Source organism: Siniperca chuatsi, linkage group LG1 (genome assembly GCF_020085105.1).
Source record: "Siniperca chuatsi isolate FFG_IHB_CAS linkage group LG1, ASM2008510v1, whole genome shotgun sequence".
NCBI lineage: Eukaryota > Metazoa > Chordata > Actinopteri > Centrarchiformes > Sinipercidae > Siniperca > Siniperca chuatsi.
The window spans coordinates 2,323,894-2,349,644 of NC_058042.1; the positions used below are offsets into that span (position 1 = coordinate 2,323,894).

A 25,751-nucleotide genomic window follows, 5' to 3' on the forward strand; every position below is an offset into this window, starting at 1 on the left:
TTTACTTCCTGTCAACTCTAACGTTATCTTCGCCTCCAACCGTGATCACCTTACAAAGCTTTTTCATCTTTAAGTTAGTGACTTTTCACACTTAGCTTTGTACATATTGTTAATTTTTGTTTTGTATTTAGTGTTTTTATCATTTTGATAATCCCCTCAGTGTCTTAGATAACCCTTAATGACATTAGCTAGCCACTCAGTGTAGCAGCTACGTTAGCCGGATTTTCACAGCTTATGGCTCTTTTTTACACTGCTGCTCGCTTTTCGCAAGACAGTGCAAGTCAGTCGCTTTCATTTTCGGCAGCTCTTCCAACTTTGGCTAACATGCTACTAATATGCATGCTAATAAGCAACTAGTGAATGGAGAATATATGTACGCTAATATAAAGTGTTACTGAAAAGTCGTCTTGTAGCAGTTTTTCACAGTAAAAGAGAAAAAGGTTTTGAGTGATGTGCCACTGACGGCAGCTTAAGTGAGTAAGTAACTTTAGTTATATAGCGCCTTTCAAGAGCAGAGACGTCACAAAGTCCTTCACAAAAGAAATTAAGCATCCAACATACATTCTGTATATATAAACACCATAAAATAATATACAGGGCTGCAGTAGATCTCCAAGGTAGACACGTGCCTGAACATGCAGAGATATATAAGTGATCACAAGAACCTTCAATTGGATTCTGAATTAGCTTAAGTTAGTTAGAAGTTGGTCTTAACCTATTTGGACGTTGGATGGATGAATTTTCATTTTACTCTACTCTGTTTTATTGTAATTATTTAGCTTGTTTGTAACCTTTTACTGTAATAAATGTTTTCAATTTACGTTTGTGCTTTTTTTTTATGTAAAGCTATTTGATCTGCATTTTATGTATGAAAGTTAATGTAAGATTTAAGTTTACCATTATTATTTCAATCCATGTAGTGGAACATGGCTGACACTGAAAGACGGCAGCAGAGACATATTTTCAGTCAGATTCTGTGATACAAATGACGATATATTTAAATTCATCTCGGTTTACAAACACTGCTTGAAACACCACTCTTCAAATAAGATAGCATGTATGTGTCACCATACAATATATGAACTGTACTTCCTCCACTCCCGATAATGAGTCCTTGACTGAGCTGTAGCTTTGCTCTGTCTGTTAGCCGCTAATGCTAGCAGCTCAGGATCCTCCACCCGTGGTTCCTCTAATGAGAGACTCTCCATTAGCAGCAGTGAGACTCTGGTGTAAAAGCCAGTTTTGACATCTGGGTGCCAGGCGTCGCGATGTTACGGCCCGTGTAAGGTGCTGATCTCTGAAGTAGCGCTGTAAATGTCAGGCTGCTTATCTCACCAGGAATCTAACACACACACACACACACACTTGTACAAGGCCGGTCACACAATCGCATAACAATGTGCACATTAGCACATGACAAAGGCAGACTGCAGCGGGACACGTGTAGTGGAGACAGGAATAAGTTAATGATGTTAACACATGTGAGATGGCTACAGTGAGCACTGGCAGGCTTCAGCAGCACGGGGAGCTTCTGAGATTTCAAATGGACAGCTGCAGGATTTCTTTTTGCTCCATCTTCATATCGTCAATCAAACATTATGCGCAAGAGTGTGATCTCCTCCTCCTTTGGATTTTCAGTTGATGACGTTTGAGTTTCTGCATTTAATGGCTGCATTTGTGTGGCGCTTTTATCCACACGTACTTTACAATTTGCCTCTCATTCACCCATTCAAACACACACACACACCATTAGCATGCCAGCTCCCAGCCATGAAGCTGCCAGCTATCATGCAGTGTGCTCGTCTGACCATCAGGAGCAATTTGGGATTCAGTCTCTTGCCCAAAGACACTTTGACACATGTGTACAGCCACTACTCAGTTAGCATCTCTTTAAATGAGGAAACCGGGCGTAAATCATTGCCTTCCAAAATGACCCACGTGAGGATTTTTTTGATCTGGAGCTCCTATCGGCAGGACGACGTTGTCTCTCAGTGCTTTCCAAAATGCATGTTAATGTTACAAAGATGATTTATATGATGATGTTATCTGATCCGTCAATGCTATGTTTAAGGTTTGGTAGCAAACATGTCTGGGTCCCCTCCAGACATGTTTTAATACATATAAAAATACTTTGCTTAGAATAATAATTTGTGTCTGATATGGTTTTTTCCACAAAAAAGTTCAACTACCTTAAACAGAGATTTAAGGTGAGCACAGGAAAAGTTTCCCCCTTCAGCAGATGAATGTGAAGTAACAGCAGTGAGGCCAAACATCCAAGTGAAGGAATAATAAGCAGGGGGGACTCTAAAGGATGGATCCATCCACATCAATCCATGTCCACATTTGCTTCAGACAAGAGTCATAATTCACACGGCCACTAGAGGTCTTTGGCAGGTAAATGTAAACATAAGTTGTTTGAGGCATGTGAAACAAACGGACGGCCTCCTTTTCCTTCCAAGCAAACCAGAAACATAAAACACTTCACTTCTAGTATTACTAGACAATAAGAGTTTAGTGCAGCCAATGAAATAGCTTCAAGAATTGTATATAAACTGTACCACTTAGGGATAAAGAGATGTATTTATATGGAAATGATTTGGGTTATTCCTTTAAAGGGTTCTGTGTGTAACAATGAACAACGGAAATGTAAATGTGTCTTGTATTGTGAACAGAGGATATATTCATATGCAAAACCTCAAAATAATACATCCAACGCTACACAAAGTTCAGGATAAAAGCAACAAAAAAGAAAAGAAAGAAACAGAAAAAAGTAAACCTGTAGCACTCTGAAAATGTCAAAAAAAAAAGGGGTCCTTTTAAAATGCCAACTGAAGCGGGGGGAGCAGCGTAGGGGTGGACATCATGTTTAAAACATGCATCTCCTCCAAACCCCCTCTGCTTTTATTTATATATATTTTTAGGCCGCTGGTTAGACTTCATTGTGTGAGAACAATGCGGCCATAACTCGAGCCAATCGCTCCCTGTTGCCATGACAACAGGGAGCCTTAGCATCTTCTAAAATAAGACCGTGGCGAGAAAGATTAGAGGAAGCTGCTGGGGCAACCCCCCCAGACAGACAGAGGAGGGAAAGGCTGGCATCGAACACAACAGCGTCAGCAGACGGAGGAAAACAGAGCTCTGCTACGAGAGAGCATCTGCTACCTTCATCTTCTCCTCCACTCACATCTAATTAAAAACAGTCTGACGGGTGATTATCTGGTGGAAATTAAAGTCAGAAACTAACAATACACCGGTGTGTTGTGCTGTCATGACACTAGAATTTAACCGATAAAAATGCTGTGGCGAAGAAATGTAACATGCAGGTTTGATCCAGACTTTCCTCACCAGAAAAATGACACAGTCGGTCACTTATTTAAACTCTTAGGATAAGCTTCCCCTTGCGATGGAAGCAGTGCAGTGTTATTCTACCGAAGCTCCTCGGGAGGAGGTTAGGGTAGATGGACAGGTGTACAAAGTGAATGACTGTGACAAGTGGACCTAGCTGCTGGAGAGGAAAGCTACAGCGCTGGGCTTCAGCAGTCTGCAGCAACCCTATTTCAGCTTTATTTAGACATTTCTCTTGCACATTAACCCACTCCGATTCTTTAGCATTAGCATTTCAACACAAGGTATGTGCATGAATTAAAATATGCTCTAACGTCTCAGTGAGATGTCAGTACTTGTTAGCTTGCCGATTAGTTAACCTTCTAACTAATGTTAGTCCTCCACTGAAAAGTTCAATATAATTTACATAAACTGGGTGGGTCATCAAGTAGCATATGGTAACTATAATGAAATGTAGAAACAACTCCTTCACTCAGTTTTCATAAGACATTTTATTTCAAGAAACGTAAATGCTAGCTAATGCCATACCCGCCTGAAAACATACAACTTTTTAAAATTATAGCCTATACTGTAAATGTGGAGTAAGCAAAGACGTGGATACATAGCTTCTAGTCAGAAATGGACAAAGCCAGTGTCTCTATAGTATGTTCTTGTTTTTTTAGATTACCAAAGAAATGCTGCCCTAGCTTCTACTACCACTCTTGTTGAGAGAGAATATTAACTTCCTGTACTGTGTAAATGAGGTAGTCTACAGTTTATCTAGATTATCTTAAAAGGGAAACATGCATATTTTTCAATCTGGACCCTATTTTCCCATGTTTTTGTGTCTATGTGACTAATGGGGACAACGAGTTTTGAAATTGGGCCAGTATTGAGCGAGAGCGGTGCAGCCGGCAGCTGCGAAACGGGCTGCATGTAATCATTCTGGGCAATTGCGCACTGTCAATGTACGTCCACTAAAAGTGCTTGTTTTTGCCGCTGACAGGCTCAGACTGTCTGACTGTTAGAAGTGTCTGACAACATTGTGGAAAGGATCCCTAGAGAGAGTAAGATCCTTTTTGTTTAACCAGAAACAGCTGTTATATCGCTCTACCTTTAACCTCTTTATTTGGAGGTAGAAACCAACAGTGAGCACACCGATATGTTATAGTAATAGGGGGAGTGTGTGTGCCCACCTACAGTAAGTATGGCAGGTAAAGGTTGAAGCAGGAAGTGCGGCTGTAAACTGTGATGGATGTTTACAATGGCCAGTTTGGGTAATCATTTTACCATTTACCTTTGTTTTCTCTTCCAAAACAGTTTGTCCAGCCTGTCAGACTGCTTGTGTTTCTTGACCAATCAAACTTCCTTTTAGTGATTTCAGTTGGCGAGTACAATCCTTATTGTTACTGATGAAATCATTATTTCATCCGATGATAGAAATAATGGACTAAACTACTAGAAAATGACCCGAGCTGTGCCTTGCTCAACCACAGTGGTGATAATGAGGCAGGGAAGTGCTGCTCCTCAACTTGCCCCAATCAGATTTATCGTGCTGGTATGGGGGAATCAATCGAGCAACCAATCAGCAACAAGCTCGCCTCTTTGACCTTTAAGTGCCACTGATATCTTTCACAGCCTTGAAACAGACTTTTAAGTTATCTTGACAACATTCATGAGATGCAACTGCACTAGACAATCGAACACCCTTCCGCGCTCACGTACGCCCACAGCAACATCAGTGTTAACAACCAATTAGCCGCCAGTATTAACTCAGGAGAGAGGAGAGGAGGGAGGTGGTGTTCCTCACTCACTTTGCTCATTAGGATGAAGAACAGTTATCAGCAGAAAGCAAAGACTGCAGCAGCAAACGACCTGGTCACATGACCCCGTCAACACACACACACACACACACACACACAATTGCCAAGTATTTAAGATGTGGACAGAGAACCAAAGAGGTGTGATGCACAGTCTTTCTCATTGGAAAATTAGCTGCTGCTGATCATTACAGCAGGTCCAATCTATTTGAAACGCTTATAGTGACTAACTCACAAACACACACACACACACACACAGTTTGTCCTCTGTGTGTGTGTGTTTGCTGTTCAATAAACCAGTTGTGAGGAGCCAGTCCAAAACACTGCTAATGATACACAGAAATGTTATGACACTCTACAAGGTGTGTTGAGAGAGTGTGTGTGTGTGTGTGTGTGTGTGTGTGTGTGTGTGTGTGTACAGAGAGAATATAAGACTCAGGATGCCTTTTAACATGTTATGAAAGAGCAAAATAAAGTCTAGGAAATGAGGTTTCTATCACTGAGATCACACAACACCGCCAAGTGTTGCTTTGCTGCAGTCATATTTTTCAGAAAATGACTTTGTAAGGTTTCGTAAGCCTTCTCTTGCAGCTCAGAGCTTCTGTGGGCATTAAGAGGAGTAAAACACGAGAAAAGTGACGGCTTTAACTGCTACTGCATTTACTTTACTCCTCTGCATCGAGCATTTTTATGTGGATGTTTAAAGCTGCACAAATCTATATTTTTATATTAACAACGCATCAAATGACTGCGTAATGTGAAAGGGGTCGCTAGAGTTGCTTAGTATTTGTAAATAAGCAACTGTTTGCTATTGCGTTAGCCATATCAACTTTATAAGGTGACAATATGGCAGTGTTGTGTTTGCAGATAGTTGCACTGCACCCATGTAGGCATTAAAATCAATGAATGCCTTTAAAGATTATATTTGGGTTTGCAGCAAGGAATTCTTCCTCACTTGCCTCTAGTGGTATCGAGCCACGCAAACAGTTGTGGTTTTATTTGTCCAGGTTTTCACATATCTGTCTCTGTCTCTGAGATTTCTGCGTCCTTCTCAAAGCATTGAAAAACATACATTTGAAAAATTCAACAGCAAAATGTCTTTTCCAGAAACAGTGTCCCTGCTGCCCTTCCTGTTGCTCGAAGACCCATCATTTTGTCCAGTGAAGTAGTAGAATAATGATGATACTAATACAATTGCATGTATTAGTACTTAAGACCTTCACTGCACAGAACACATTGTCAGCAGTTTTCATAGGGAATATTTCTCCAGTGGAAAGTAGTTCCCATACTGTTGACAGTGACGCCTGGACATTTTTCAATGCTGGAGCACCACAAGCAAAATCCATTGGGTGGTAACAGAAATTTCAGAGACAGATATCTGAAAACCTGGACAAACAAAAATTATCTGTCTGAATAGATACCACTACAGGTAAGTGAGGAAATATGCTTCTTTTGTAATTTGGCTGAGCTAGCTTTTTAGAAATGACCTCTGCTGACCAAAAGGAAGAAAAAGTATTACACACACACACACTCCACACTTCCAGCATGACATGCATTGACTGCTGATATACTGTACATGTGACTCATCCTGCCTGCTTCATCTGCATCCAGCTGTTTGTTCAAGGTGTAGGCGGACAGACAAGTGGTGATAGTAATAATAAAAGCGCAGGAGTCCAAACACCTGCTCTGTACTGAGCTGTATTCAGCTGTGATTAACGTGTGGGTGAAACATTGACAGCAAGGTTAAAACTTAAAAATGTACCTGCATTGCATTCTGGTCTATTTTCTGCTCTTGTGGGTGTGGAAAATGAATGTGGGTGCAAATGGCGGTTCTAGATGCCATACTGAATATTGCTCTTATTCACGGGAAGAACAACAATACATCAGATTACACTGAGCCAGAAATGGAAAATAAATGACCAGTTGCTGTTTTTATACTTTTTAGGATAACAATGGTGATGTGCTTTAATTTTTATAGTCAATAAATCCCATGAACAGACCAAAACCAACAATAATGTTGTTGAAATTAAAGTATTGTGTGTGAATCACAGCTGATGGATCTTCTTCCTCCACTGTCGTCCAGAAACTATTAAAACACATCAGCGAGCCGCTCTGTTGTTCCTTCATCACCATGAACACACACACACTGTAGTTTATTCTGACTCAGTCCCACACACACCGTCCTGCTGCCCCAAACACTCACTACAGCACCACATGTGGATTCATCCGCCGCTGGAAATAGTCCCCAACAAATGCACTATTTCCTCCTGTTGGTCTGATAAAAACTACAGCGAGCAGCTGTTTGAGGAAACTACTGAGCCTTTTTAAACATGAAACTATATATCTGTGAGGTGTTTTTAAAGATGTATGTCTTCAGTAGAAACCAATAGGCTTGGAGCTGAGAACCACAGACAGGAAGTCAAAGTATTGAGTGAACTCATTGTTGGTTTTGGTCTTTTCATGGGATTTGTTGACAATAAAGAAAAATATAGAATATTGGCAGCCTTATCCAAGAAAAACTTATTATTTAATTTTTCTTTTCTTTGTCTTTATTCATTCACACACACAAAAAAATAAACTGCTGAGGATCAGAATTGCCAGTCGATGCTTTTTAGACACCTAAAGTACCTACAGGTTAAAAAGTCTTTCGTGCAAGGTCACAAACACACACACACACACACACACACAGATTACACACAACTGACTTACCTTCATAAGGACAGACTCGCTGAGCTTTTCTCTGTTGACAATCTTTATGGCAACTTTCTGACATGTGACACAGTGGATGCCCAGCTTCACAAGACCTGAAACACAAATATGAAATAAAATTCACATCGGGTAATTTCTTCAAAGTCTGTCTGATTCTCGCTGAGGGAACAGGGACATCTAAATGTTCTGATGTGCACAGAAACACGCAGTTTGACAGAGGTTATCATGGCAGGAGGGAGGCATCAAAAGAAGAGCTATGGATCTGAATAAAAAGCATTACATTCAAGGTTTTCTGTCTTCCTCCGGGACAGCAGTCGCTGCTGGAACCCAAAAATGATTTGGCGACCTTAAATGTACTCCACAGACTGCATCGAGCCCGATGATTGTAGATAAAACAAATCCACACTTTAAGGTAAAACAGATAACATTAACGAAGCTGGAAGCCCCTTTTGGCCATTAAGCAACAACATGAATTATTTGAGCATGCAGGTTTATTCTTGACCTTGGAAGCAGTAGGTGTGACAAAATAATCTCAACTCAAAAGGTCTTACTAGCTTTTTCTAAGCTTGCAACCGTATCTCACTTCATCAGCGAATAGAGCTGGCTCAGGTGTCATCACATGACCTAAGTGTGGACCTTAAGGTGGGTCTTAAGGAAACAAAGATTGTTTTGTCACACAAGACCCAGTACATGCCTCCCAGTTTCAAAATGTGCACAAGTGGTATAGCTTTTTATGTACAGAACTTTTTAAAGGTGAACAATTTAGACCTTAATGGCACCCTCTGGAGTGAAACGGAACCTTTTGTAGTGACTGACCAATAATGATACTATGGTAAAATGTTTTAAAGGAATAGTTCGACATTTTGGGAAATATGCTAGCTTGTTCATTTTATTGCCAAGTGTTGGGACTCTACAGATTAATTCATTCATTTGGGTGATTTGTTGACTGAACTTTTGTTAGGAGACTGCATTCTCTTTTGTCCCACAAAGTCATTGAACGCAGCATTGGCCAGTCTGACCTGTGACCCGGAAGTCACCAGGTCAAAAAAAAGGTCCGCGATCATTGGTTCTGTCTCTTTCTCCTGGAATCCTTCACTGCAGCGGACAGCTGTGGCTGTCTCCTTCTCAGTGCGGCCTGCTCACCAGCAGACACCCACCTGAACTCTCTCCTCCTGGCTTCGCCGTGTAATCTGCTCGGAGCAGAACCAATGTCTCCTGATCTACCAAAGCGCTGCGAAGGCCTCTTAGATCTCTACAACAAAGTTTAGCGCAAACGGCTGCCACACGCAAAGCCTGCCAGCTAACTTCACATGCTAACAGGAGCACGAAGCAAGTTAACGCAGAGCGGTTAACTCTGTAAGAACAACCACAGACGGAGCGACAGCTTCCTCTCTACAAGCGGACACTGCACAGCAACAGACGCTTCCACAGCGGAACCACAATTCCCAGCTTGGCTTGTCTACAACAGACTGACCGCCAACTAACAGCAGCACCAAAGCCACCTCTCTTTCCCTCCTACGGACGGGTAACGTAACAACTGGGCACAGCATAGACTAACAGTGTATATAGCTAAGCACGGGACTTTTGTACATGTGAAGTTACTGATGTGTTTATTGTTGTGATCTTCTCCATGGTTAACTTGAGGTTATAATTGTAACCATAGTTCTCAGTCACCGCTAAGTTGAAGTTAGTTTAGACTCAATCAATTAATTTGCTGTCATTTCTATTCTTTAAGAAGAGTGGTGCTCCCAAGGACTTTATTAATTAAAGTTATTAATGATTATCTTTGATAATTCTGCCATAATTAATTGATTGCACCTACACAAGTGGGTGCCCCCCTTTAAACACTGTAAATCCCAACACCAAGAGTTAGATGAGAGCATCAATACCACTCTTCTGCTGTACGCTAAATATGAAGCTACAGCCAGGCGACGGTTAGCTTAGCTTAGCATAAAGACTGGAAGCAGGGGGAAAGGACAAGCCTGGCTCTGCACCTCTAAAGCTCACTAATTAACACATTACATGTTTGTTTAATCTGTACACAAACAGAAATGTAAAAACAACAACTTGTGGTTTTTCAAGAGTTATCTGCTGGAACTATTTTGTGGCTGGTCCACTGACTTTCTGGAGTCTTGTTGTCACCATGAGGTTGCCAGGCAACCAGTGGAGAGTGGCTGGCCAGGCCAAGAAGTAGTTACAGCACATAACTCCTCGCTGCAACGATCTTCTCATCTAACTCTCAGCAAGAAAGCAAAAAAACTGTATTTCTCAAAATTAACTATTCCTTTAATGACCGGGTAAAGGTTTTCTTTACTATTGCCAATAAGATACCAAAACAATACTTTTTTCGATACAGGATATGGAAAATGACTATGCTCCAGACCTCATCGTTCCAGATGCTGTCTCGTTGTCCCGTCTGTTGAGGCTCTGGTTAGAGCAATATTTAACACAATATATAGACACAAACATTTGCAAAAATCTTTAAAAAAAAGTAATACTAACATAAAAGGCATTTCTCTGTAGTTCATGTTAAAGGAAGCTGAAAGTCAGTGTGCGATTAGTGATGCTTGTTTGCACATATGCAGCTGATTTCACAACCTGTAACTCTCCCAGCTGTATGTTGTTTGTCAGTTTACAGAGCATAAAACGGGATAAAAATGCAATCGACTTGCATTCTGCAACTCCCGAGTCTCTTTTCCATTATGGACGTCTGAGAACTCGCCTGACGTGACTCTTGTGCCATAACAGAAATGTCAACACGCAATACCTTTATCTTATTACAGCCACAATGGCTCCATCCATCTCTATCAAAGCTCTGCCACCAGAGGGTATATTTTACTTTGTACTGAAGGTCTGCAGACGGCAGTGGAAATGCCACTGCGCATATGCACCTCTTCATTACCTCACACTGCATATATATTTCACAGGAGATGAGTGTCTCACTATTTGAAAGGCGATTTCCCTACGGGGTCTCACAAGGAAACAAGCAGAGCTGCAAGCAGTGGGGGTGTTTGGGCCAATATGGCAGCCTGGGGACTTTTTATGTCTCCAGTTAGAACCGAAATGGCATTCTGGGCGACATTCCCTGGGTCTCATTGATCATGTTGTCAGAGCAGCTCGAAGATGGCTAATGATTACCACAACACAGGCCTTAGAAAGCCCTGTAAAGACTGCTCTGTTCTTACACGTTATGAGAGGTGATGTAGAGGTGAGCGGAAGGAACAGGAGGGAAGGGAGGAGTGAGTGAAGCAGGATCATCCTCTGAGAAAAGCCACAGAGCAGAAACAGATGGAGAAAGTTCATAGCGAGAAGAAGGCTGAGCAGGAAATTTAAGAAAGAGAGACAAAGGTGCCTAGAGCTTAAGTCATAAATACTGGTGTGTTAAAGTCTATTTTTACAGGCTGAGCTATCATTCGTCTTCTCTAAATGATCATTTGGATATTCACTCTAAGCCAAAAGCAGCTGTTGATATTTGTGCTGCAGGTGAAATGGGTCACTTGCGATGCTGAACCGACAGAGAACTAACACCAACTCTGCAGCTCTAAGAAGCTTTTTACTCTCTTTTAGCTCATAGTTTTGCTTTTACGACACGTTTCCTGTCTGGTTCAGTCTCAGTGCTTCCAGCAGCAGCAGGCAGCTGGTTTCTGATAAACCCACTGAACGCGAGCTGCTCAGCAGCAAACAGCAGACAGACTCAGTTAGAGACCAGCTGGTGAACATAGTGGAGCATTTAGCAGCTAAAGAGCCAGATATTTTTCTCCAGAGTTGATGGAGCAAGAGCTAAAAGGAGAGTGAATATTGGACTTACATTCATCAGGTGGACACAAACGCGACTGTAAATTAATGCTAATGTTTCTCTGTGTCTGCTGGATGTGGAGGTAGGCAGCTGTTTACCAACACATTAGCCATAACAACTTTAAGGTGGTAATATGTCAGAGATGGGAGTGTGGTTCTGCTTCGTTGTTTATTGCATAATGCACTACATCGTATCTTGATATTATTAATACAGACAACTCTAAGTATAATTCCATAATCATATTATATAAATTCTGGTGTATGTATGATGGAATCATATTACTCTTATGTATCCTATAATCTGCTGACTTTGCTGCTGCTAATCACACCACTATGTCACTATGCTTGAGATCAGTTCATGTACAACTCTAGTTGTGGGTACGTATGTGTACTGCTATTGACTGTAAGTTTGAGTTTTGAGTTTAATTGCTCTTTTCTATTTTATTCTATTCTTATTTTATTTTATATGCTTGTAACTGATTTATTTTATTTTAAGTTTCTCTATTTATCTGTACCTATATCTGTCTTTGTGCTGCTGTAACTTTCCCCTCTGGGGGATCAATAAAGGATTATCTTATCTTCTGCACCCAAGTGGCCAAAAGAAAATTCACTGCAGCTTTAATTTTTAGAGATCTTTAAATACCCATGTTTTATTTCCAACATCAAATCAGATGATTACATTTCTGCAGATATCAATATAAAACAAGGCATTTATATCCACAAATTAATTGAAAAGAATGATGCAAAAGTTTTGCAAATACATATGTTTTATCAAACTGCAGCAGCAGTTTTCTGCTCTGTTTTATTCAGTGCTGTATTAGTGTTATTAGTCAAAAGTTGGGTGAGCATTTCTATGGATACCCGGTATTCTTCAATATTGAGTATTCAGACAGAATGCTTCTTAATGAAGTACACTGGCTATGTGATAATGGCCACATTCATTTCATTCAGGTTTCATTACATAACACTCATTTTGCAGATGCTTTTAAACTCCATAGGAACAAGACCCGGTGTTACTGACGACGGCGGGGGGGTTGGTTTGAGACTTGTTTTAGCCATTTTTCATACTAAATGGGACTGTTTCAGACAATGAAACATAAATGAATTAAAATTTAAATAAAATGAATTTAGCATACCCCACCAGAATAAATGCAATTCAACAGATTTTAAAAAATGACTCTGCTGGGGGACTTTGGACTTATGACCTCAGTATTTATAAAATCATGGCTATGAGCGTGCTGGATGTCATTAAAGTTGTGAGGCAGAGGCAGAGGAGTGCCGGAGTATAAGGTTTTGTCTGTGTTTCCAGAAAATGTGATAAAGGACAGATTTGGTCAAGGGCAAAATGAAAACCACCAGCAGGTTGAGAATGTAGACAAGTACCAAAAAACTTTAGACTCAGCAAACAAAGAAAAGAAGAGACCAACTGCAGTATAAGTGATGTTATGTTACATTCATGTTTCCACACACAGTTCCTCTGAGGCGGAGAAGGTATTTAAAGTGTATTTTACAGCCACATGGGCCCAGTGAGGGCTATACGAATGACTTATCTCCACTAAAAACACATTTACGCTCCCATAATCTTCTGTGCAGTTTTTTTTCTCGCATAATTACTCCTCTGACACTTAAATGGGAGAGCTTCTGTCTGAACAGACAGCTATATGTTTTTGATCCAGTCCAGTGAGAAATCATAAAAGCACTTTGTTTTTATTTTTCACTGTACTTCTCAGTTATTAGAATCATTACGTAGCTCAAAACTAGGCCCTAAAGTTATAATCTCTGACATTTTCACATCCACTCTGCTTCCCTCTGCCTCATTTCCATAAAACTCAGCAAGGATGAGTTCATGAAAGCTTTTACATTTTCTGTGTGAATTCAGTGTGCATTCCTGTCCGTTGTTGGTTGGTGTTTTATACATCTGACAGAAAAAGAACAATAAAACATATAAATTAAACAAAAGAAGATGAATGGAAGGTGGATACAGATCCCGGAAAGTCCCCTGCAGGTTGTAGCCTACATGTGTACTTATACCATTAGTAATGTTTTCATGAAATTGTTGCAGTTTTAAGCAAATGTCTGAAATTTAGTTAAAAAATAAAATGTGAATCAGTGGGTGTTTCCAACAACTACCTTTATGCAAATTTCTTCAAGAGGATGTGACAATATGGCATCATTAACAGAGCATCAGTAACTCAGATACATCAGGACATTTCATTGCTGCTGTGATGGCATTAGTGTGTTCTCTCTTTTTTTTTTAGGAATGAATTTATATGCTCTGATTCACATGTACATTTTATTACTATTGGGATTAATGAAGTATTCTATCCATCTGTCCAGAATACTTCATCTTTATTCTTTATTTTGTGATGTTCCTTTTGTAATGGAGGCATGCAAAAGTGAATAGCAGCAGAAAGAAGAAGCAGGTACCATGGCATTGAGGTGTATTTGAAAAATGTTTAATGCACAAATTGAAAATGCATATTAATAAATCTGGTTGGAAATGGTGAATGGATGAAATGTACTGCTTCGAGCCATTTGGCGTATTTGTTATTATAGCGGCTGAAATATTCATGTATTTATGTACTTTATGTATTGTGTTGCAAGGTGAGTTTCATTTGAAGGAACAATAAAGTGAAGTGAAATGAAGTTAAGTAAAGCATCAGAAGTATAATAAGTTTACTGGTGGGAACAAATGGGAGGCTCCAAGGTCCACTGCAAGAACATTATATTATGTCTCAGGAGGGTTAGACGCGTTGCTCATGACTCACACATCTCCCTGTTTTTACATTTACTGGTTGTCAGGATAATGCAACATCCTTTTATGCAAATGTAAAGCTACACAACAGTCAGAAACAGTGATGGAAAGTAGAGCTGCAACAATTATCATCTGATTATGTTTTGTATCACTCAACAAATCATTAAATAAAGTCTCATCAGAAAAGCTGCCCATCCTCACATTTGAGCAGTTGGAAGCAACTCCTTGTTTGTCATTGTGTCCTGAAAAGGACTTGAACAGTTAATCAATTATAAACATTTTAGTCAATAAGTGTTTATTAATTGATTCCATCTGTAGTCATGGTGTCGTTTTTAGCTTAAAGCAGAGCATTAAAACTGACTGAAGGAGAAGCAGTGTTTAGGAAGTGCTGTATTTTCTGTGTCAGATTTCTGTGGAACAGGCCAGGGGCTGGGTGGTTAGCGTGAGCAGTGAACCTCCTTCTGCTGAACAAAGAAATAAATGCCACCTGCAAAATAACAACAACAAGCACGCCGTTTGACTGACAGGTGAACAGACGGATAAAAAAATGTAAAGCAAATCTTTCAGAAGGCAAATTAAACCAATGTGCGACCAGTGGAAGCCACAACCGACTAAACAACTCAGTTTCATTGATTTCTCTCCCTTCAAATCAGTTCGCTCCTCTCTGCTGAATCAGATCGATAATCTCCAGGAACTCCACAGACTGGCAGCAGGGCCTTTGGTCTTCCTCAACTCCTTCCCCCCCAAACCTCCCATGTTCCCTCTCTGTGCCTTTGGGCTAAAAGTAAGCAGTACTTCCAAAGTCCCAATTAAGCTTCTGTAATGAATAATCTCTACGTTTACCACCTACCGAGAGCACAAAAGGTCAAAGATAAGACGCTAAAAAGTCAAAGACTGTACATAACAACTTGATAACGTAAGTCAACTAAATCCCAGAGAGCACTGCTGTTCCTTTGCTTTGCAGGACCCATTGAATTTTGGATAAATTAAGCAGCTCTGGTGCACTTGCTTTGTTTCTGATTGAGATGTTGATATGTAACATATGTAGATAAACACATTCACACCTAAGGGTAATTTAGAGTTTCCATTTCACCTAACCTGCATGGAAACCAGAGCTTTCACAAGAAATCCACACAGACTGAGGGAGGAGGCATATGCAAATTCCACAAAGAAAAGGAGTTTAAAAGGAAGCAACCAAATTGGATTGGCTGTCAAAGGCCGATTTCCATAACAAAAGATTCAACAGTGGCAAACTTTACGCGACTGACAGGCTTGTTGGGTTCACACAGACTGGCTGAGCTCCCCCGGTTGCTCAGCTCTGCAGGATGTGATGTCCAGTGTCTGTTGAACGTTTTGTTCGCTTTATGAACACATTTTAAGGATGTTTCTGGTCCAGCAGGAATTAAAACTGTACTTTGGGATTCTGTTATTTAGAAGGACACAGCTGCTACTTTACTTTTTGTCCTTCAGCTTCCTAAAAATGACATGTTAGCACTGTTTACTTTCGACACTGAGGGGAGCAGGCTGAAAGCTTCCAGGAAACTCCCTGAAAAAGGCAGAAACTTTCTCCTATGATGTGTCAAGTGTCTGGAGAAATATGTTAAATGTGTCAAAAATCCTGAAAGCACTGATTGTCAGTGTTTGGAAGTGTTTCCTCCCAGTGCAGCAGAGCTGGCTGCCCGCCACGCTGTGTGTGAACGCAGAAACGTCGCCGTCACAACTCGACTTAAAGAAAAACCTGAGTTATGTACAGAACATAAGCAGTCAGTGGTAATCTATGCTGACAGGTCAGCTGTTTGGTGACCTTCAGCAGTCACACACTTGCACCCCCACCCCCTAAATGTGACAAACAGCGTTCACAATGTCAGGTTTGTTTCCAATTATCACGTGTTTTTTCACATATTTTTCCAAATCATTCATGATTTTACATGGTTATAGAGTCATATGCATCGGCAGTTTGGTGATATGTGATGGGAACCTCAAAATGTCAGACATAAATGTGAGGTGATCCCGTTTTGGAATAGACTTGAGAACTAGAGACATGTCTGACCAGCAGCTCACTAGGAAGATCTTTAATTTTGCATGGGTATCTCTGGTCTGCTGAGGTGAAATGTTTATTTTGTTTGAATTATTTAGTTTTCATTTGTCACAATAGGTTACCCTGTATATTTTGTGACACTCAGCACAAATGGTTCCTTATGTATAAAGAAAGATGGCCTGTTCATGTGTGGTCCAAACCTACTTTTTTTTTCATATAAAAAACAGCTATAGCGTAGAACTGTGTGAGAAACAGGAACCAAAGCTCAAGAATGTCGAGGTTCACGGTTTAGGTACACTACCATTACCCATAGAAACAGGGAGGTTCAATGGTATCCTGCAGAGAAAAGGCTTTGTTTGTAATGTGATTTAGGTGAGACACTCCATTGAATGTTTTATTGCTCTTTAGAGCCCAGCTGATACATCTGGTTGCACCAATATCATCGGCCAATTTTGATCTCATCACAGATTTATGAGTATCTGCGTATGCATTGGCCAAACTGCATTACAGAAAAGCCCAAATTACTGTATGCTTGAGATCATTTAGAAACCATCTCCATCACACAGTTTGTCCACCAGAGATCACTGATAAGTTCATTTTTCAACTTTAAAGTGTCGAGGATCAGTTCATATGTTAGTCACCATTCTTTAATAAACAAATTTCCACTGATTTGTTGTTATCAGATCTTTGTAAGTCAAATATCTTAAATTCGCCTCAAATTCGCCTAAAAAAAAATCAGTACTGATTGGGCTCTACTCTTTATATAAAGGTCTATACAGAGTAACCTTACTCTGTTCTCTTCTGGTTGGATGACATTTAAAGACTTGAGTTGTGTTTTATGAACAGCTAATTTTTTTGTGCCAGATTTTGTTTGTACAGTTTGGGAAAGGAGACAATTTAATGGTTTATGTAATAAGTTTGACAAAAGACTAATCTTAATTCAAAGTCAACTTAGCTTTTCACAGAGCTTTCAACCACATCTCACTGTCTTCCTAAGCGGATGGAGTTTGAGCCATTGTCATGGAGATACCTCAGTTGTCATCTGTGACCTAAGTATGAAATTTCAGTCACATGACAACAGATAACATGATAACATCAAGTGAGGAAGACCGTGAGATGTGGATGAAAGCTCAGAAAGATTTGTTTTGTCAAGTATATTTGGTGTCTTTAAAGACCATGTAGGTTGGGCACAATACTGAACAGTTAAACTTTGTGTTGTATGTTTCTTTCAGTTACAGACTAAAACAAGTGAAGGATCTGGCAATATGTACAGTGAAAGGTGATGTTACAAGAATGAAGACGTTCTATCCAACAAAAGAAAAATAAAGGCTCTGAAATCCAAACTAATTGCTGAAAGCCCAACTGAACATCAGTGAGTCTATTCTACTCCATGGGTAAAGTCAGCTCAGGAGGCAGCACATGCCGGGAGATATCTTCTTTTCTTTGTGGGTTCGGTGTTTTGGCACAGAGAAATCTTTTCAATCATGCAGTGCTCGGGGCTCCTGGACCTGCAGGCCACAGTCAGCCACCCACACACTCACACGCTGTGGTGAAAACTACCAAGTAAAGCCAGGAGTCAAGAGGCTGCACCACTTCAGGCAGAGCTTTCTACAGCTGCCGAGCAGCCAATCGAAGGGAATTCCTCATCTTTTTCTTCTTTAGGAGAACTTAAATATGGCGGATAATAAGCATGTTGCAGCTGGCTTTGTGTGGATGACTTGACGTGAAACGAAAGGAGAGCAGGAAGGAGACAGAAAACTGAAAGGAAAATGGAATCTAGACAGGAGGCAGAACGGACAACTTCCAGCTAGTTGAACTATTTATAGAAGCGCAGTCGAGCACTTCAGCTGAAACATTTTTATGTACACTCATTTCTTCTCACTTCCCACCATAGGGATCGGATGGAGTTTGAATAGGCGCCTGTAACACTGAACGACGACAACAATAACTACAGCTTTGTTGATCAAGTGATGAAGGACATCAGAGGATTTGGAAGTCGTCTGATCCACTACAACAGCTCAGGAATCCTCCGACAAGCTCAACTGGCTTCCAAATCTTACATTTTGCTAACCACCAGCTAACCACCACATGTTAGTACAGACAAAGACAAAGGGAATGATACAGAAAAGGAAACTCCAGCAAGGCAACACAAACAAGCGAGACATTTTCAACCAAACAAAGTCAGCGTGTAGTTCAGCCGGAGAACCTCTACCCTGAGTCTGAACCCAACCGTTCATATTTTCTGCAAACATGACAACATTCTCACCAACAGGGCATCAAACTTTGGGGGTGAAGGGTTACGAAGTAAGAGTGCGTCTCATTTTCTCCTAGACAGTCTTAGGTGACAATTGGAGCACTTCAAGGAAGAGATGGACATGAAACTTTCCTGATTAAATTCTCAAAGACAATATTTGGTTCTTTGATAAAAAAATAAGTGAAAAGGTACAAGCCTGTGATTAAGGAGGGGCATTTCAGTAAGAAACGTTGTTACTAGCTCCGCTAACGGTGAACTGAAACAAAAGTTTACACTTTGAAGAAGCAGTTTAAATCAGTTCACTTTCAGATTCTGGGACACGTTTGGATGAATTCAGCAACTACGCCATGGTGTTTGGTTCCAAACAACAAAATGTTTGAAATTGCCTCTGGCCTCTTCAACATTGAAGCAGTTCTCACCAGAAAAATGACACTTGGTCAAATGCTTAAAATAAATGTTTACATACAGGCAACCTCTTGTGGTCATGCAAGTTTTACAGTAGGCTACATGAGGAGCAAACAGGAAGAATATTACATTGTTTTTACATATTGATTCATTTATTTCACTGCACACCATAGCTCATTGTGAAACCAGAAAGCCTATAGTGAAACAGGGGAGCCTTCATTGGTAAATGGTAAATTATTCACATTCTTTCATTCCCATTCACAGACAGCGGGCTACCATGCAAGGTACTGGCCTAACCATCGGGACAAATTGGGGTTCAGTGTCTTGCTCAAGGACACTTCTACATGTAGACAAGAGGAGCCTGGGATCGAACCACCAACCCTGCAATTAGTGGACGATAGCTATAGTTGATAAGTTTACAACATATAGACAGTGGGAGATTTGTGGGACTTGAATGGTTGCCTGAGGAGATTCACTTCACCAAGCACACAAGAGGAAAAAAAGACTTGAGAGCCATTCGCAAACCAATTCAAAAATCATGATTTCTCAGGAAAAAAAGTTGAAATAATTCAAACTGATGGCCATAACATAAACCTGTAGCATCTTATCAAGCTAACTTATCCACGAAACTCCTGTGTTTCTATGGAGAGAAACATTGAGGAGATCATTAAACTTTGAAATAGGAATTTACACTGGGTGGGGGGGGAGATACTTCTGGAACCCCCTCCCACTTCTACTTCTACTCAAAAAAGAGCAATGGGGCAAAGAGAAAGCATGGAGAAGAGCTTGTCACCCATCAGCGGACCTGTGTGGAGCTCAGCGGGACTCTGATGGAGTTTCCTGGCTGTCAGGGAGCCATCTGTAGCTGTCCGACAAGATTGATGAGCCCACTGCCTCTCACATTTGAATCAGACCTGCCAGCCACTAAAACTGAGCTCTGGCCTATTTACATCTTATTACAGAGACGGGGAACACACTTTTCATTCCCACTATACACCCAAACAGAAAGGAAAGAAGAGAAGACAAACACTCAAAATTAATGTTGATACTCACACACAGAATCAATACAATTAATTTTCCTACCCTCATATTAACTAAAAAGATATTGATTGATCCTCACTTTGGCCTTGTAATTGCCCACCTTGCTGTCAGTCATTTGATGCCGTCCTCTTTTGTTCCAACCAATCATCTGAGTCAAGAGCACCCTGCTGCTCTGTCACATTGATTAACCGCCGCTGCTGGTTTACCAACGAGGCAGAGAGGTGCGCGGCCGTCCCGACAGAGAGATGCTCTCACTTTCATGGGCTGCCCACTGAGGCTAACGAGATCACATAGATAGAAATGGGCCTGAACATTGATTTCACACCATGAATTAAGCATCACAGACTGTTCAGCTGTCCCACACGTGGTTCCAGATCAGTGAAGAAATATTGGATTTGAAATGATCAAGGTTTGGTTGGGCAGCTGCGGTTTTTTAATAAACATGTTCAAGGTATTTCTTTTTATTGATATTTGCAGTACATGAGCAGGGAGGTACGGTGAACAGGAGTGGACATAATTAAAAGAAAAGAAAGTGTGTTTTGTGGCCAGAGGCACTTCAGTCTTGTCAAGGCCTTTTCTAAAAAGGTGAAATTTGATTTTCTGACTATCATAGAGGTCTTACATTTTGGACCTGATCTGAAACAGACCAGTGCAAAACCTACACAGTCCAAGTGATGTGAGGACAGTCAGAGCTTCAAATAGGTCTAAGGATAATCACACCCATTACACGCTTACAGTAAAAGTTACATTTTAGAAGAGACCAGGATCATGACTGTAACCAAAAGGGTTCAAGAACAGTCACCATTTTATTTTGGGTATGTCATTTTCAGCTTTGTTCACAAAAACAGGTTTCCACTACAATCCGGTCTTCCACTAATCAGTAGAAAGACCTAATATTATTAAAAACAGACACAGATGACATGAGATGTGCTTACCTGTTTTTAAACCAGCATGTTGAGAGCAGGAAGCAGCCGTCCAATCAGCGGAGAGCATGAGGAGAGAAAGGAGGAGAAGAGACCAATGGTTAGCTCTCGGCACAGAAATCTACCAGGCAACAGATGATGGAGACACTCAGCTCCGGCATCCAATCACCTCTGGACTCTTTGTGTTTTAACTACTGTAAATTCAGTCTATTTCTTCTTTGAACACACACTGTAAATCCACTGAGGCACTGAGAATATCTGTGCCAAGGTTAGCCTCCCCTCCTCCATCATTTGACCCCCCCCCCTTCTTCTCCCCTGACAATATGAATCCCATTGAATATATTGAATATGATTTCCCTTCTTCACATTCTGACAAAACCAGCTCCCCTTTCTCCTTTAATGAGGTTATCAGCTCCTCCCTTTTCCCCCCTCTTTTCCCTCCGTCAGCGTGGAGAGAGGGGGAGGAGCGGAAGACGAGGGAGGCCAAGAAAGCGGGTCAAGCCTCGAGAGGGAGAGGAAGAGAGAGAGTAAAAGGCTTCACGCAGAGTATCAGAGCAGGAAGTAACGCTGGATGCCATCACTAATCAACAGAACACAAACTGCAGCAAAAAGACATCAACATAGATCGTGAAAATATCAGTGAAAGGTTTTATTTTCATTTTCTCCAGTTGACTCCAGCCGTTTCCCTGCCCCAGTTGACACACTTCATCAATTTGTAACATCAGAGCCGACAGAAACGTCCCACGTGTCCTACTTACTGTAAAACAACCACCAGGCAGTGCTGGAAGAACTCATATCCTTTACCAAATTACCTGTCAAAGTATCGGCATGAGAAAATACTCCATTAAACGTCCTACTGTCAAATATTCACATGGAGATCAGTTTACTGGTCCTGGTTAGTGCTACTCAGTCTGTGGAAACAAACAAACAACAACCTGAAGGTGTGGAGTTTGAAAGAAATTGGCTTTACACTGTAGGGAGAGCCAAATGAACGATGATACTGAGTTGCATTATGGGAAATGTAGGATCCATACTGGGGACTAAAAGTCAGGATATCTTGGCCTCTGATTTTTATGGAAGTACAATACTAAATCACTCAAGTAAGAATAAGTCAAAAAAATACAAGCAGTAAAATGTACGTAAGACTGCAAAGTAAAAGGGCAGACTGAAGAACAGTGGAGTTTAGTTTGTCATGTGAAAACGCACTTCATCTGCGAATAGAGTTTGTCAAGTTGTCTTCATTTGACAGTATGGAACTTTCTTGGTTTGACAGAGACAATGAAGACATTGTCCAGAGTTCACATGGGAAAACGGCGTCATTAAACCACGACAGGTGTTTACAGCGGGGGGCTGAGGGTCGTGGTGTTCGTGACCACATGTGCTCCGCGTACCACACTGCGTATCTACAAAACTGCAGTACACCACTGGATAGCAAAGCATTTAAATAGAACACATACCAACATGATGTCCTGAAAAGCCACAGTGGAGCTGCAGGTGAGCTGTTTCATGTTGTGTTGGACTCTGGGCAGACAGGCTGTCAGTGGCGAAGCCTCTTACCACTGAGAGCAGCGCTCCCATCCACTGATGACGCACAAATCCTGCTTTCAGAGCAGCAGCTCCCACCGACAGCCAGTGGTGAAAGAAGATTCAGAGCCTTTACTTACATAGAAGTACCAATTCAGCTACTTAACATACTCAATTACAAGCAAAAGAACTATTATCAGAAAAATATACTTAAAGTATCAAAGTACAAGTATTTGTTCTGCAGAAAATTAACAATATAAACGAGTAATATATATTTTTTTATATTACATTATTAGATTGTTAATGCCCTATAAATTCCCCCACCTTCCACCACTGTTGACTGGCGACCTTAAAATAAAAAAAAAATCAGGACTTTCGACCCCTCATCACAGCTTATATATATTATCAGCTTGTTTAATTTGAATAATTTCTAAGGGTCAGAAGAAGTAAAACTCTCCAGTATTTAACAAGGAAAAAACAAAGGTTACTGAAAAATCCAACACATTCACTGCAGAATTATGCATTTTCTTATTGCCAATCCTGCTGATTATCTTGAGACCCCCCAGATTTGTGTTACAACCCTTTAGGTCCCTGAGAATGGGAATTACTTCTGCCATCAGCCTTAATTGCTGACATACTTCACTCTATATATCTTGCTGATAGCCTATGTATTCGTCCTATTGCCCGTCCCAGTGCACACCACAGTGGACTTTAGTGGAGGACGCTGCAGTGACATCGAACTCTGTCAAGTCTTTTTGACAGCTCTCAGGCCAGTTTAATGGCCACGGGTCTGCCTCGCCGCAGCGCACCATCAGAAGGAAATCTTGTCATGACAAGAGAGTGGCAAAACTTCCAGCTCTTCACTTTAATGAGTTCAGTTTTGTGTAAGTCACAGGATTGAGGGGGAAGAAGCAACACACAGTAATTAACCCACTGGAGAGAGAGAGAGAGAGGAGGGGAAAGATCCAAATCTGAGTAGGATGAGAAGAAGAAAAAAAAACGAGGAGAAGGGAGCTTCACGTCCTCGTTCAGCCACATGATGAAAGGAGAAGAAAGGAGGAGGAGGAGGAGAGACACTTCTGACAATACAGAAAAGTGGTGTTGATGCCAAGAGGTACAACCAAACTCCCAATCCTATCACGCAACCCCCCTCCAAACTTATTACAGTAAAACCTACACGTCTTTTGTGCTTTTACTCTGAGAATGAGTCGACTTATATCTTAGAGAGATTACAGAGACTAATGTCCATCAGCATTGAAAATCTAGACAGTAAATTAACGCGAGGCAGTGTGTTAACGACTGGTTTCAGAATGAGCTCTAGAATATGCTGCATTAGTTAATGGGCCTTTTCCAAGTCTCTCAGGAAGCTGCTGATTTCCACTAATTTCACTGCACTATAAAAATCAACTTGAACATGTAAATGCATATTGCCCATTTAACCAACTGCTGCCTGGAACGCAGAAAAAACATATTTCAAAATGTAAAACACGGAAAAATCCTTGTAAAATATTCAGTAATGTAACCTATTCACAATTACTTGTAAATGAGCAGTGTTTGGGGCAGCAGGACGGTGTGTGTGGAACTGAGTCAGAATAAACTACAGTGTGTGTGTTCATGGTGATGAAGGAACATGTCGGCCAGTGCAACAGAACGGCTCCCTGATGGGTTTTAATAGTTTCTGGACAATAATGGAGCTCTATGGCTCCATCAGCTGTGATTCACACACAACACTTAGTATGTTAGTATGACCAATTACTTGCTGCACATGGGATTTATTGACTACTGAAATACAGAATATTGCCAGACGTATCCTTTAAGTATCAAATGTAATACATTTAACACACACACACACACACACACACACACACACACACACACACACACACACACAGTACTGTACTTTGCCCACCACAATTATTCACAAGATCTAGCTGGCATTAGAGTGTCTGCGTTGTTTGGTAACTGACACTTTTTGAGGCCTGGTGACAGTAATATTAGTTTTGTTTGTTGTGCATTGTTAGCACAGTGTCACACATCAGATTGCTTCCAATATTGAAGAAAAATACCACAGATTTCAGACTTTTTAACACATTGCTTTAATCATTTTGTTTGCTTTTCTTACCTCTCCTCCAGTCTGCTCTTGACCATCCTCTGGTTTAGACCCAGGAACTGCCAAACCAGGCCCAGCCCCTTTGGACTCCTTTTATGGAGGTTTTCCAGGAGGAATGTACCAGGTGTGGTATAGATGGATCTGATGTGTTCAAGTGTGTTGGGAAAATGCAGTTTTTTGTTGTTGCTGTTTTTTTTTTAGTTCTTTTGCACAATTTTGCTATGGTTAATCTTTTTAACAAATTTAGAGAGATTTGTTCATTGTTTACTTTTGTATCTAATTTGTGTTAATTGATTTGTTAATTATTATTTCCTGGATTAGGAGGATCTACTGTTTTTTCATAGTTTTTTCAAGTTAAGCTGATCTGCACTGTATAGCTACTCCTCCACTGCTGAAAAAACACCAACACACCAAAAGCTTCACAGCTTGACCAACGTCACAGGCCTCTTTCTGAATGTTAAAGTGTAGATGCCTTAAAATGTAAGAACTATTTTAATGTTGCAGGTGGTCCAGGTTCTGTTACGTTTCCTTACATGTTGAGTAGTTTAAAGTGTAATTTCTATGACAATATCCCCTGTTTTGAATGTAAATGTAGCGAAGTAAAAAAAAATACAGTATTTCCTTCTGAAATCAATAGAGTCACATCGAGGGGAAATATAGAGTAAAGTATCACTAACATTAAACTGTAGGCATGTAAAGTCAATTTCCACTTACTTTCCAGCTGTGGTTTATTGTTTCTCTTCCAGGTTTCCAGAGTTTCTAACAGTGTTGCACATGAATGAGATGCTATTAAGAAGCTGATTCTAAGTTTTGTCCTTCCAACCTTTAAGAGTTAATTATCAGACTCAAAAATGGTCAAACTGGACAAAACTAACGTTTTAACGTTCATCTGACGTTCCAATGCATCCATGAGGCAGCATTTCCCAGCCTGATTAACCGCAACCAGCTGGCTGGTTAGCCTACTGCTAACACCAAACGTTTTAATGAATAAGAAGTCACACAGTAGAGAAACTGGCATGGCTGCCTGTTATAATCCTCATCTTCATTAAAACT

General features: G+C 40.6%; 1 protein-coding gene across 11 annotated transcripts in view; it reads right to left on the reverse strand.

Moving 5' to 3' along the window:
- The window catches only part of LOC122881859 (serine/threonine-protein kinase BRSK2-like), a 137,265-nt gene that overhangs the window by 61,942 nt on the left and 49,572 nt on the right, over positions 1 to 25,751 (reverse strand). For 10 of the 11 annotated variants that reach the window (XM_044208548.1, XM_044208539.1, XM_044208558.1 and 7 more), the window contains exon 2: positions 7,854 to 7,948. In XM_044208548.1, the coding sequence (XP_044064483.1) occupies positions 7,854 to 7,948 (95 nt within the window). Of the gene's footprint in view, positions 1 to 7,853; positions 7,949 to 24,710; positions 25,009 to 25,751 lie in introns of those variants that run through there. The other variant, XM_044208620.1, reaches the window with a different exon arrangement.